The sequence below is a fragment of the Sciurus vulgaris genome (genome assembly GCF_902686455.1).
Source record: "Sciurus vulgaris genome assembly, chromosome: 2".
In the NCBI taxonomy this organism is placed as follows: Eukaryota; Metazoa; Chordata; class Mammalia; order Rodentia; family Sciuridae; genus Sciurus; species Sciurus vulgaris.
Genome location: NC_136462.1, coordinates 181,809,520 through 181,822,675, shown reverse-complemented (window position 1 = coordinate 181,822,675; position 13,156 = coordinate 181,809,520). Strand labels below are relative to the sequence as shown.

General features: G+C 49.0%; 1 protein-coding gene across 2 annotated transcripts in view; it reads left to right on the top strand.

Annotated features, from left to right (window-relative positions):
* The first annotated feature begins 639 nt into the window (after positions 1-639).
* Positions 640-13,156, top strand: part of LOC306654483 (fer-1-like protein 4) — a 50,518-nt gene continuing 38,001 nt past the window's right edge. For both annotated transcript variants that reach the window (XM_079128104.1, XM_079128103.1), the window contains exons 1-21: positions 640-720; positions 997-1,052; positions 1,425-1,513; positions 1,611-1,710; positions 3,062-3,153; positions 3,346-3,387; positions 3,694-3,864; positions 4,328-4,388; positions 4,505-4,636; positions 4,899-4,961; positions 5,042-5,126; positions 5,380-5,539; positions 5,653-5,836; positions 5,924-6,110; positions 6,734-7,095; positions 7,392-7,500; positions 7,686-7,863; positions 7,958-8,078; positions 8,522-8,622; positions 9,970-10,057; positions 10,129-10,245. In XM_079128104.1, the coding sequence (XP_078984230.1) occupies positions 642-720; positions 997-1,052; positions 1,425-1,513; positions 1,611-1,710; positions 3,062-3,153; positions 3,346-3,387; positions 3,694-3,864; positions 4,328-4,388; positions 4,505-4,636; positions 4,899-4,961; positions 5,042-5,126; positions 5,380-5,539; positions 5,653-5,836; positions 5,924-6,110; positions 6,734-7,095; positions 7,392-7,500; positions 7,686-7,863; positions 7,958-8,078; positions 8,522-8,622; positions 9,970-10,057; positions 10,129-10,245 (2,577 nt within the window). In that variant the 5' untranslated portion in view covers positions 640-641. The remainder of the gene's footprint in view (positions 721-996; positions 1,053-1,424; positions 1,514-1,610; positions 1,711-3,061; positions 3,154-3,345; positions 3,388-3,693; positions 3,865-4,327; positions 4,389-4,504; positions 4,637-4,898; positions 4,962-5,041; positions 5,127-5,379; positions 5,540-5,652; positions 5,837-5,923; positions 6,111-6,733; positions 7,096-7,391; positions 7,501-7,685; positions 7,864-7,957; positions 8,079-8,521; positions 8,623-9,969; positions 10,058-10,128; positions 10,246-13,156) is intronic.

Genomic DNA, 13,156 nt, shown 5'->3' with positions numbered 1-13,156 from the left:
TCAACACAACATAAAAATAAATATAAAAATAAAGCAAAGGTATTATGTATATCTACAACTAAAAAAGACTTTTAAAATAATTTAAATAAAGAAGCATATGGAACAACTACTATGCCCAAGCTAGTGACTCATTCCACAAAACTCAGGCAAGGACTAGGGGATTCCATTTATTAATCCATCCATTTACTCAGACAATGTTTTAAGGGTCTACTGTGTATCATATTCTGAGTTGGGAAAAATAAATAAATGAAAACTGATTCTGATTTGGGCATTGAGAACACAAAGATGAACAAGAAACAAATAAGATCTATGCCCTTGAGGTCTCATAGGCTAGCCAGAACTAGACTGGGGTCTTGTCCTCTCTATTCCTACCTTGTCTCAGCTCCCACCCTACAAGAATGGGAGGAATTGTGGAGCTTTGACCAGTTCATTGCTAATGAAGGCAGGAAGGACTGAGCTGATCACAGGGACCTTACTCCAACCTCTCCATTCTCCCTCCATCCCCACCCATCACTCCCAGGCCTGATGCCTGAGTGTTTGACTAAAGGGCAGGGATTGCTGAACCTGCTGGGTGAGTCCAGTGAGTCAGAGGTGATTTGGGTGGGCAGGCAGGCAAAGGGTGAGCCAGTGGCACTGGGACCATGGCTCTGACCGTGTGTGTGAGGAGACTAACAGGGCTTCCAGGCACTCACGACCGACAAGTGAAGCTCAGTTTTCGGGGTGAGGCTTGCAAGAATGCTGTAAGAATTTTGGGAACTGGCCCTCTAATCCTCCATTTCCCAGACCTCCAACTCAATTCCTGGCCATCTGTACAACTTGTCTCCTTTCTCCCCTACCTAATGTCTCTGACCCTCTGCCTCTTTCCCTCCCCCAACTTCCTCTTTCCTTTAAATGTGAATCTAGTGGGGAATGGACACCGGACCCAGGGTGGGAGAGGCATGTGACTTTTTTATGTGGGGGAAGGGCTGATAAATGACTAGTTCCAGTTCTGAACAGGTTTTACCCAGAAAACAAGAAAAATTCATTGTGGTCAAGAAGCTGATGTCAGTGAGGTCAGTATAGATGGCTCCCAGATGGGTAAAAGCTGGGCTGATTCCTTTCCAGGTCCATCCTGGGCTCGCTACTGGAATTGGGGAGATGTAGTCCTGGGAAGCGGGGTCCATAACAGACTTGAGAAGTCAGACCCAGTTTGGGATGAGTCAGTTCCAAGACTGGCGGCATTGGTTCTTGACTGATAGTTAGCTCCAGATCACCTGTTTGTAGTCACTCCCAGGTTGGAAGAATCATTTCATGTTTGGGAGATCAGTCCTAGGATTAGCTCCAAGTTTGGAGGGCTGGCTTCAATTTCAGGGTTGGGAATAGGGGTGGATTAGGAATAAGGGTCAGCCCAGCCGTGGGTGTTACAAGCTTCTTCCTATCCCCAGCTGTTCCACTGGCCCCATTATGGGGCTCCACTCGCTGGGGAAAGTCTATCTGTGCAGGTGGTCAACTGCAGCCGTGTGTTCAGCTCCAGGTGAGTAGGCCTGGGTGAGCCAGGGATGCAGGAGGGACTGGCAGTGACTTGCTGACATTTCCCTGGGACACTCTTCTGTGTCATGCTACTCCCCTAGGCCTTTGGGGACCCTGGTGATCTCCCTGCAGCAACTACAGAGTGCTGGGCGTTTGGTGCTACGGGAGGCCCTAGTGGATGAAAACCTGCGAGTGTCCCCTGTGAGTCCCATCAGCACCAGTCTGCTACCCCTAAGCCTGAGACCCCCTCTAGATAGAGGATTCCATTTAACCCAGGGAAACCAAGACCCAGACAGCAGTGGTAACAACTGCCACCACTGCTAGGGCTCCTTTCATTGCAGTCCCTGCCTGAGTATGATGTGGGCAGAACCTGGTTCAACTCTAGGCCCCAGGGTGTGGCAAAAGGGGAGATAAGTTTTCTGTTGCTCTCTGACCCTGGAGTAGACTCACTTCTAGTGGGAGACAAAGATGAACACCTGGCTGAATTTTCTTTTCTTTCTTTTTTTAATTTTAATTAAAAAATTTTTTTGGTACCAGGAATTGAACCCAGAGGAACTTAACCATTGAGCCACATCCCCAGTCCTTTTCTATATTTTATTTAGAGACAGAGTCTCACTGATTTGCTTAGTGCCTTGCTCAGTTACTGAGGCTGGCTTTGAACTTTTGATTCTCCTCCCTAAGCCTCCTGAACTGCTGGAATTACAAGCATGTGACAAATTTTCCTGGTGTTTCACAGAAGCTCATATTGCCTAGAAGTGGATGTGGCTTGAAATCTCTCATCTGACAGTTTCTCATTGGAGAATGTGAACAAGCTATTTAGCATCTCTAAGCTGTTTTCCTACATTATGTGGAATTATAGCAAGTGTTGAGTTTTTCATTCACTCTGTAGTCACTGGTTAAGCTCTTATGAGCCTAGTGTGGTGCTGAGCAATGGGGATTCAGTAGGGAGCAAACGCAGACATGGAATTGCCCTCTTGGAGATCCCTAGCCTAATATTAAACAAATAGCCACACAAATAAATGTAAAATTGCAACTGAATGCTGTCAGGGAGCTGGAAGAGTGCATAACAGGGACAGGAGATCTACTTTGAGGTCAGAAAAGTTTCCCTGAGAAAGTAATGCTTAAGCTTAGAGCTCAAGCATTACAGGTATTAAGTGAAAAGGAAGAATGTCCAGGCAAAAGAACCCAAATATGCTAAAGTCCAAGTGTCCTGAGGCAGCATAGACAGTAGAGCAAGAGCAGAACCAGCAATGAGGTGGAGCTGGACTGGTTGGCAAGGACCAGGCCATACAGAACTGCGAAGATCACAGTAAGGGATTCGTAAGAGCAGTAGGAGATTTTGGAGCTGTATTTGACCTGCTCGAGAAGTAGCTTGCTCATTAAATTCTTAGCAAGATTGTGAAGAGTCAACATTATTGATAATTAGAGAGGAGCCACAAGTCACTTTAGTTGCAGCGTAGGAGGGTCTGTGTTTACAGATGGAGTTAAAGGCATCGTCTTGGGCCTCTCAGGCCTAGGATAGTTTGAGGAGTACTACACTATCTACTTTCAGATCCAGGTGGAGCTTGACTTGAAGTATCAGCCCCCAGAGGGCGCTGCTGGAGCCTGGGCAGAGGAGGACTTCGGGGCACTCATCCGGGATAGGTAACCTAAGCAAAGCCCAATGATCCCAGTCCAGGTGATTCCAGTCCAGGCAGGTCCTGGAAAGGGAGAAGTGGTACCTGGTTTCACTCTGGATCTGCCAGATAATATGACTCTTGAACCCATGCTGCTCGGGTTGCAGCTCTGTCTTTGGATCTTGCCCTCCCTCACTCCCCTCATTTTTCTTCCTCCCAGCTCAGAGTTGATCATCCCCAATGTGGGCTTCCAGGAGCTGGAGTAAGTATGTGGGGGATAACCTGGGATCACTGGGATCAGTCTTAGGGTTAGGAGCCAGTAACATGGGCTTAGACCTGAGGGTCAGGTATCAGGACTGAATCAATTCCAAGGTCAGAGATCTGTTCTAGAATCAGGAGTCAATTTGGGAATTAGAGAGCTCTCAGGGTTGGGAATCTGTCCTGAGATCACTGGAGTCAGTCCAAGGGTCAGGGGTCAGGGGTCAGGGGTTTTTGGTCAATAAAGCCAAAAGATGCCCAGAGATGGGTAACAGGTCCCAGGCATGTCTCTTGAGGGCTTTTCTATTAGGCCAGGGGAGGCCCAGCTGGAGCGGCGGGCAGTAGCTCTGGGCCACAGGCTTGCTCGAAGCCTAGGCCCCCAGGATGATGATGAGAATGAGCTGGAGCTGGAGCTGGAGTTGGACCTGGAAGATGAGCCTGATGTGGAGCTTTCTGGGGTTGTGTTCAGCCCCCTCAAGAGGTAACTTGTATCACATGTGACTGCTTCCACACCCTGCCAATGAGTCAGTCTCATCATTCACACATGTGGACCCACACCTGTGCACCCTCACAAGCATGGTCCCAGAATATGGGTAAAGGGTCAAGGGTCACTCAGGGCATAGACCCTGCCACTTTCAAGGTCAAAGTCAGTTACACTGGCTCACACAATTATAAGTGTAGTGTCCCTAGTGCTTAGAATAGTGTTGGCACATAGTAGGTGCTCAATAAATTTTTGTTTGAACAAATAAATGGATTCAGGGCTTCAGGAATGAGTCAAATTCTGGGTGTAGGCTTGCTTGAGATGTAGGTAAGGCAAGACAAGCCCCAAAGGACTCAGAATCCAAAAGTTTATAAGGAACAAAAGACCTTATCCCAAGCATAAACCAAGTGTGTATGTTGAGAGGGAATGGGGAAGCTAGAGCTGACCTTAAGTTTTTTCACAGCCGAGCCCACGGCCAGGCCCGTGGGGATCCTTTCCAAATGTCCAGAGCCCAGGACTTCCAGGTACTGCTCTCCTCCCAGGCCCAAAACTTTGTGGAACCCTCATTCTGTGTGTGCACATGTTCCTTCCCCTACCTAGATAGGTCTGACTTCCTTTCCTCCTTTTCTGCACCTCTTAGGTAGGGGTCACCGTGCTGGAGGCCCAGAAACTAGTGGGAGTCAACATTAACCCCTATGTGGCAGTGTGCGTTGGGGAGCAGCGCCGTGTGACAGCCACACAGCGTGGGACCAATTGCCCCTTCTACAACGAGGTGTGCAAGAACAATGAAGGAGGGGAGTCTGAGAGAGTGGGCGGGGCCAAAATAGAAACCGTCCTCAGAGGAGGCGTGGCCTGGGTGCGAAAGAGTCTAGAATATGGGGGCACCAGGCTCATCAAGGGAAAAGGTGCAAAGAGGCTCAGTCCATGGGGAAGTACCGTATTCTCTTTACAAAGGGGCTGGCAAGCCGGCGAGAGCTCTTCACATCTAACTTTCTCTCACCTCCCTACTTTCTCTTACCCCCACTTCAATCCAGTACTTCTTGTTCGAATTTCATGAGACTCAGCTTCGCCTTCAAGACTTGCTGCTGGAGATCACGGTGAGGAGAGTAGGAGGGAGATATTTCCTTTAGAAAAGGGGGAACGCCGAAGCTCCAGGACTAACACTACTTCCCCCCAGGTTTTCCATTCGCAGTCCCTCCCCTTTATGGCCACCCGGATAGGCACCTTCAGGATGGACCTGGGCATTGTCTTCGACCAGCCAGGTACTGAACTTCCCGCTTATTGAGACTCATCTGCAGGGACAGGGCTCTCGCAGCAGTGACTCCGCACGGACTCCTGTGCGCCAACTTCTGAGAGCCATCTCTTGTGAAGACTGACACTCCACACACTCTCACTCCTCCCTACTAAGCCAGACAGGAACCCCCGGCCATTGTCCAATGCTCTGGTCGCAGCCCTATGATCGCCTGGTGCATCCCGCCACTGTCCCCTGACCCCTGGCTCGTCTTTCTGTCTTAGATGGCCACTTCTATCAAAAATGGGCTCCTCTGCATGACCCCCAGGACACCCGCGCCGGGACCAAGGGTTTCGTTAAGGTCACCTTGTCCGTGAGGGCACGCGGAGATCTGCCCCCTCCACTGCCAGTCCTGGGCCCAGGGCACAGTTCAGACATCGAGAAGTGAGTTGGGATGAGGGGAGTGGAGAATCGGACCAGGTGTGGGCTCGGGGGCGCGGAGAAACGGAGGGGCAGATTCTTCTACTTCGCCACCTCTCGCCTCCCTGCTCCTCCAGGAACCTGCTCCTGCCGCGCGGGATACGAGCAGAGAGGCCGTGGGCGCGGCTCCGCGTGCGGGTCTACCGCGCCGAGGGGCTTCCAGCACTGCGTCCGGGGCTATTGGGCAGTCTGGCCCGCGCCCTGCACGACCAGCGCGTCCTCTTGGACCCCTACGTACGGGTGTCCTTCTTGGGGCAGCAGGTAAGTCGCTTGCGTGCCCACTCCACCGTGACTCAGGCTCTGATCACCTGCTCAACCCTCTCGGTCTGTCTTTCCCTCCGTCTTCAGGGCGAGACGTCGGTGCGCAGCGAGGCGGCGGCGCCGGAGTGGAACGAGCAGCTGAACTTTGTGGAGTTGTTCCCACCGCTGACGCGCGGACTTCGCCTGCAGCTGCGGGACGACGCGCCCCTGCTCGATGTGGCCCTCGCCACGCATGTGCTGGACTTGAAGCAGATCTCCCACTCTGGCCGCGCGGGTGAGTGCAGCTGGCCTGCACAGGCTGCTGGCGCTGGGGCCCTGTGGACCCCAGATCCTGCTTCAACTAGCCTCGGTCTCTCAGCGCCCCGGTCGCTCCTTCCTCGGGACCCAGGTCGGCTTAGGGAGTCAGGTCCACCCGGACAAAATGAGCTGTCGCGCCCTTCGGAGCCTCACTTGTCGCCCCAGCCCGACAGCAAACCCCATCCTTGGTTGGACCCTATAACCTGACCACAGTTACACATCCAGTAATGACGCCTGCCCTGATCTTTCTACGGATTTACACTCACTGAAACAAGTCTGCTGCACTCACCCAGCCCCTCATCCTATCACAAGTAGCCCCGCCCCGATCCCGGCTTTACCTCGGGAGATTTGGCTCTACAAATTGGTGGCCCTCTAAAGGCCGAACTTCACCGATTAGCTTCGCTTTTGGGAGCCCAGCTGGTTTTGCACCCAGGTGGTCCTCTACAGCGGTCTGGAGCTGTTCCCTTCCGGAGTTGCTGAATTCCTTCCTACCCATACCCCGACCCCAGGACTTGGAGGAGATAAGGGTATGCAGTGTAGAATACACTAGTACCTACCTGCCTTTGCTCCTCTCTAAAACCCTGTTCTTGTCCCCCACAGCCGGGTTTAACCCCACCTTTGGCCCAGCCTGGATACCCTTCTATGGCTCGCCCCCTAGCAGGGGGGTCCGGGATGGTCTTCAAAGTCTCAATGAAGGTGTTGGCCAAGGCATTTGGTTCCGTGGTCGGCTTCTGGTGGCTGTGTCCTTGGAGGTGTTTGAAGGGAGAGCTGAGCCTGAGCCCCCTCAGGCCCTCCAGGGGTCCAGGTTGTCCCGACTCACCGGAAAGAAGAAGAAGAAAGCCAGGCGGGGCCAGATCCCAACCGGGGTTCAGAAGCAAGTGGACACCAGCTCCAGTGCAGAATCTCCTGAGATTCCTAGTGCTATGGAGGTCGAGGTGGAGGAGTTGCTGCCCCTGCCAGAGGTGGGAGCTGGTCACTCTCAGCTTTGGAGGTTTAATCCATTCCCAGACATTAAACACCATGGCGGAGTCTCAATTTGGGGGCTTGGGTGGGTTTGTATGCATAGTGGGTGGAGGGAGACTGACCAATCCCTTGGAGACAAAGTATTGAGGCTGCAAGGTGTAGAGAGGGCGTAGGATACCTGCAGTGACTTCTGGGCCTTGGGTGCAAGGTTTTTCTGTGAACACTGTGGCCAAGCATAGTCCAGGTAGCTCCCTGGGAGGCCAGGGGCTGACTCCAGTCTGATTCCCTTCCCCAGAATGCCCTGGCACCATGTGAAGATTTCCTGCTTTTTGGCGTGCTCTTTGAGGCCACCATGATTGACCCTTCTATGACCTTGCAGCCCATCAGCTTCGAGATTTCCATTGGTGTGTGGCCTAGCTGAACCCGAGGGTCATGTTTTGTGGGTAGTCATTGATTTCAGACTATGTTCCTGGAAGGGGCTATTGACCTTCAGTAAGGGTGGATTCTGACTTCTCTTGAGGCAGCAGTGACTGAGGGAGGGGTCTGACCCTCCACCTTGGCCTGCTGACTCTTGCTGCTCTGAGGCTAGGTCGTGCAGGCCGCAGAGAGGAGCAATTGGGTCAAGGGTCCAGGACTGGGGAGAGAACCGAGGGCACCCTGGGGGAGGCTCAGCCTCTGCTGGAATCCGAAGATGTGGGGACTGGTCTGGAAGAGGAGGAGGAGCTGGGAACTCCTGCTCAGAGACCTGAGCCTGTAGATGGCAGTGGGTAAGTTCTCCAGATGAGTCTAAGGGAGGTGTTGGGAGGTTGCCAGATACTCAGGACACCTGCTGAAGCCTCAGTTCCTCTCTGTCTGGCCCAGACCATACCTTTGCTTGCCCCTGCGTCACCGCAAGCCCTGCGTGCATGTGTGGAGCCGCTGGGAAGATTACACATGGCGCCTGCAGAGCAGCAACTGTGTGCACAAAGTGGCTGAGAGGCTGGTGAGGGCAAGGCCAGTGCCCAGAGGGAGAGGCAGGGCTATAGGGATGCTGGGGACACTTTGGCCCTTGAGGGAGCAACTAAAGGAAGCTAAGGGGGGAAGCACAAGGGAGCCAACACCTTATTGGTGCAAGACCAGAGCACCAAAGAACACAGTGGACAAAGAACACAGTTTCTGGGCGAACTGAAGGGAATTAAGGGGACCAAAGTTATAGAGGACAGGGATTCAGAGTAGTTCAGCCCAGGAAAGGGCAGAGTGAAGGGGTTAGGGTAGAGCTTCTGGGGTGGAATCACTAAGGCAGTAGAAGAATGGAACCATGAATCCCATGGAGCCAAAGAAAGGCCGGTCAGGAGGTGTGAGGAGGTGGTGGTGGGGCCTCCAGATGGGGGTGTGGGCTCCTGTGCCTGGGACCCTCAAGACTTTGACCCTTTCACTGCCCTACAGAACCAGGGACTGCAGGAGGTTGAGAAGATGCGGCACAGACCAGGACTGGGAGCCTGCACACGACTCAAGCAGGCTTTGGAGGAACTAGTGGCTGGGAGCAGGTGGGCTAAGAGACAGCCCTTAGAGCTGTTGGTCCTGGGCCTGTTCCAGGGTGGAGGAGACTCGGTGACTGTCTGGACCCAAGGGTGACCTGAAGCTGCATTTGCTCAGCACTTTACAGGAGACAATTTTATGTATTGAGAAGTCTGATGGAGATTTGGGGGAGTTGGGATGTTTCTAGATCCTTAGTTTCTGCTGCCACCTTCCATAAGGTCTCTTTCTCTGGCTTTGAGAGACATATACTGCTTCCCTTGCCTCCTACTTTATGGAGGAAACAGAATCCTCACCTTCCTCCAATTAATCCACTACCTGGCCAGCTGTGCATCTCTCTGCTCTCTCTCCTTCCTGTTACAGTGGATGAAGCATCCCAGCTATGATCTTGATTTCATCTCCTCTCACCTCCTGGAGGAATTGGCTCTGCTGTTGTCCACTTTGTCTCCTACATCCTCAACTGATCCTTACTTTTATCATGTTATTGCTGTAACCAAGTAAACATGTTCTGGTTGCTTCCATCTTTTACCTTCACTACCCCAAATTCCAAAACCATAATTCCAGGCACTTAAGCCCCTTTCACACTCTATTCTCAAAAGTGTTGTCTATTTATTCAATAAATAATTATGGTACTTGCTATGCCAGATATTTTTTGGTACAGAGATATCAGTGAAAAAGCATTCCTGCTTAGGAAAATCCCTGAAACTTATATTCCCATGGGGTGAGGGTAGGGGTTAGGAAACACAGATAATGAGCATGAAAACAAAGTTAAGTGAAGGGAAGAAATGAAGGAAAAGTACCTCAAAGATGGTTGCAATTTTATAAAAGGTGAAGAGGGCAGGGCCCTGTAAAGTTGACATGAAAAAGATGAAGGAGCCTGCCACATCAGCAGGGGAACAGGCATGTTACCATCTTTTAGTCAACCAGGCAGAGACTAAACCACAGGTGAGCTCCGACTTCAGTGGGCACAGGAGTCCCCCAGGATGTAAACATATACATCCTGATGCAGTAGGCTCTGGGGTGGGGCTGAGACCCTGCAGTTCTGCTAAGCACACTGGTGATACCAATGCTGTTGGTCCATTGGCCACACCTGAAGTAGCTAGGGTACTTGACAGTGGGTAGTTGAATATTGGGGAGTTGTGTGGCTCAGAGGAAAAGCTGTCCTTGATGAATATGGGTTAGTCCAAATGCAGATAACCACCTTTGGTAAGAAAGGGCATCTCTTCCTTATTAAGAGAGAGCAAGGCTAAGAGAGCTGAGGGAGTGAGGGGTGGAAGGCCTGCTCTGAGGGCAATGGCCCCAAGAGCCCATGTTCTCTCCTTTGATGCCCCTGGTGTGCACATGTTCTCTCCCTGCAGACAGTTTTGCCGCAGTGCTGAGCGTAGGACGATGACCCAGCCCAACACCTTGGATCGATGCCGAGGGAAACTGCTGATGCACAGCCTGGTATGGGCAGGGGAAGGAAGGCAGGGGAACCTAGCTATTCCTTCACTCACGCGCTCTTCTTGCACTTACAGAACCTGTTGGCAAAGCAAGGACTGCGGCTTTTACGGGGTCTGAGACAGGCCAACGTGCAAAAGAAGGTGACATTGGCCAGGAAGCTCCTTGCAAAACTGCGCTTTCTGGCTCAGGAGGTAATGCCCCCCACCCCATCTGCCTGCCCTATACAACCCTTCCCCCTAAGCTTTTTGACGATCCAGAGTCTTCTGGGCAGGTGTGAGGAAACATTATTCTTTTGGAAAGACTGAGGGTGAGGAAGAGAGTTCTAGGGTTCAGCAGGGATTCAGGGTGCATTCAAGATCTCTTTGGATGAAGATTTGAGAGGAAATTCCCTCAGGCAGACCTCCCTGGTCTGAAACTCCGAATAAAGTGTTTGAAAGGAAAGGGAGAATATTTTCTCGGCTAAGCATCTGCAAATGTTAGCTTGTGTTATTCCTCCAACAAACTTGGGAAGAGTTTACCCTATTTGAAAGGAGCAGAAACAGGCTTAGTGAGGTTGGAATTCCAAACCAGTTAGATATTGGTTTCAAACTTTGAAGGATAAGTTGGGGTTTAGCAAGTAATGCACAATATGTGCCAATGCCTAGAATTAGAATCGGGGGCCTGGGCATGTGGGAGACAGTGTTGGAAAGAGAGAAAGGTTAGAGAATTTATGTTGAATTTTAGTGCAAAATTGCTTTTTTTTTGGTGCCGGGACTCAAACCCAAGGCTTCACTCATACTAAGCACATGCTTTACCACTGAGCTACAACCCTGGTAGTGCAAACCTATATTTTGTGACATAAGTATGCACCCTGAAATAATATAGTTTAGTTTTGCTGTTTTTCAAACTTATATTATTTTGCTCTTTATTTAACATTATGTACATGAGATTTATCCAGATCATTGCATGTAGATGTAATTAATCTCCGTGCTATATAGTATTGTATATAATATATGATATTATAATAATAATATATAATTTTGTGATTTGTTTCATTCCTGTATAATATTTCCTTATGTGAATATACTATAATTTACTAATATATTGTACTGTTGATGGATTTGCAAATTGTTTCTAATTGCTGATCATTAGAAACAATGCTTCTGAGCTGGGCACAGTGGCACACACCTGTAATCCCAGCAACTCAGGAAGCTGAGGCAGAAGGGTTGCAAGTTGGAGGCCAGCCTCAGCAACTTAGTGAGACCCTGTCTGAAAATAAAAGTTTATAAACAACGTGGAAGGGCTGGGGTGTTAGCTCGGTGGTAGAGCTTGCCTAGCTTGTGTGAGGCTCTGGGTTCTATCCTCAGCACCATATAAAAATAAACAAAATAAAGGTGTGTCCATCTACAACTAAAAAAAAAATTGAAAAAAAAAGGGGGGCCTGGGGATGTTGCTCAGTGCTTTACCAGTACTGGGTACTGGTAAAAAAGAAAAAATAATGTTTTCCAAGACTATTTTGGCACATGTCCTGATATGATGCAAGGGTTAGAGTTTCTGTAGAGCAGTGATTCTCAAACTAAACTTTTTCTTCTTAGGACTCTTTTATGCCTTTAATAATTATTGGGTTTCCCAAAGAGCATTTGTTTATATAGACTTTGTTACCATTACATGAATTAAAAAGGAAAAACTAAACTGGGCGTGGTGGTGGACCTCTGTAATCACAGTGACTCTGGAGGCTGAGGCAGGAGGATCTCAAGTTCAAAGCCAGACCCAGCAACTTAGTGAGGCCCTAAGCAAATCAGTGAGGCCCTGTCTCTTAAAAAAAAAAGGAGGGGGGGAGTTGGGATGTGGTTCAGTGGTTAAGAGCCCCTGGGTTCAATCCCTGGTTCCAATAAATAAATAAGTATATAAAAAGGGAAAATTAAAAATCCTGAAAAACAAAGCAGTGGTTTTTATTTCATTAAATACATTATATTGTTAACATAGATAATATGTTTTTATAGAAAATAGCTATAGCCAAGCATGATGGCATAGGCCTTATACTCCCAGTGATCCCAGAGGCTGAAGAAGGAGGATTGGAAGTTCCAGACCAGCTTCAGAATTTTAGTGAGGTCTCAAGAAACTCAACAGGACCCTGTCTCAAAATAAAAAATTATAAAAGTCTGGGGATGTAGCTCAATGGTAAAATGCCCCCGGGTTCAATCCCTAGTACTACAACAAAAACAACAACAAACAAAAACAAAACAAAACAAAAAAACACCACCACAACAAAAAGCAAACAAAAACCCCTACAAAACTGTAATCTCCAAAACAAAAAATTTAGTGAGAAGGGTGGCATTGCTTTACATTCTTTTTTTTTTTTTTTTGGGGGTGCTGGGGATCGAACCCAGGGCCTTCCGCTTGCAAGGCAAGCACTCTACCAACTGAGCTATCTCCCCAGCCCCTGCTTTACATTCTTAAAAGAACTTTAAATATTTGGTCTATCTTGTACTTTGAATGAATCAATAATTTTTATTATTTTCAGTTTTCAAGTGTTTCCTGAAATGACCTATCTTTTAGCTCTTGTGTACTTTTCCCTGCTGTAACCTTTAGAATTTTTTTGAAGTTTTTTTTTTTATAGTTGTAGATGGACAGCATGCCTTTATTTTATTTGTTTCATTTTTATGTGGTGCTAAGGATCGAACCCAGGGCCTCACACATGCTAGGCAAGTGCTCTGCCTCTGAGCTACAGCCCCAGCCCCCTAGAATTTTTATCACACTTATTTTAATGCCCCATCTAATAATTCCAACATCTGAGTTATCTTATATGTCTTATGTGTTCTTATGTGTTATTTTCTCTCTTTTTTTTTTATTATTGTAAACAAATGGGATACATGTTGTTTCTCTATTTGTACATGGAGTCAAGGCATACCTTTTGTGTAATCATAAATTTACATAGGGCAATGTTGTTTGATTCATTCTGTTAATTTTTTCCCTTCCCCCCACCCCTCCCACCCCTCTTTTCCCTCTATACAGTCCCTCCTTCCTCCATTCTTACCACCCTCCTTATCCCTAACCCTAAACCTAACCCTAACCCTAACGCTAACCCCTCCCGCCCCCCATTATATGTCCTCATCCGCTTAT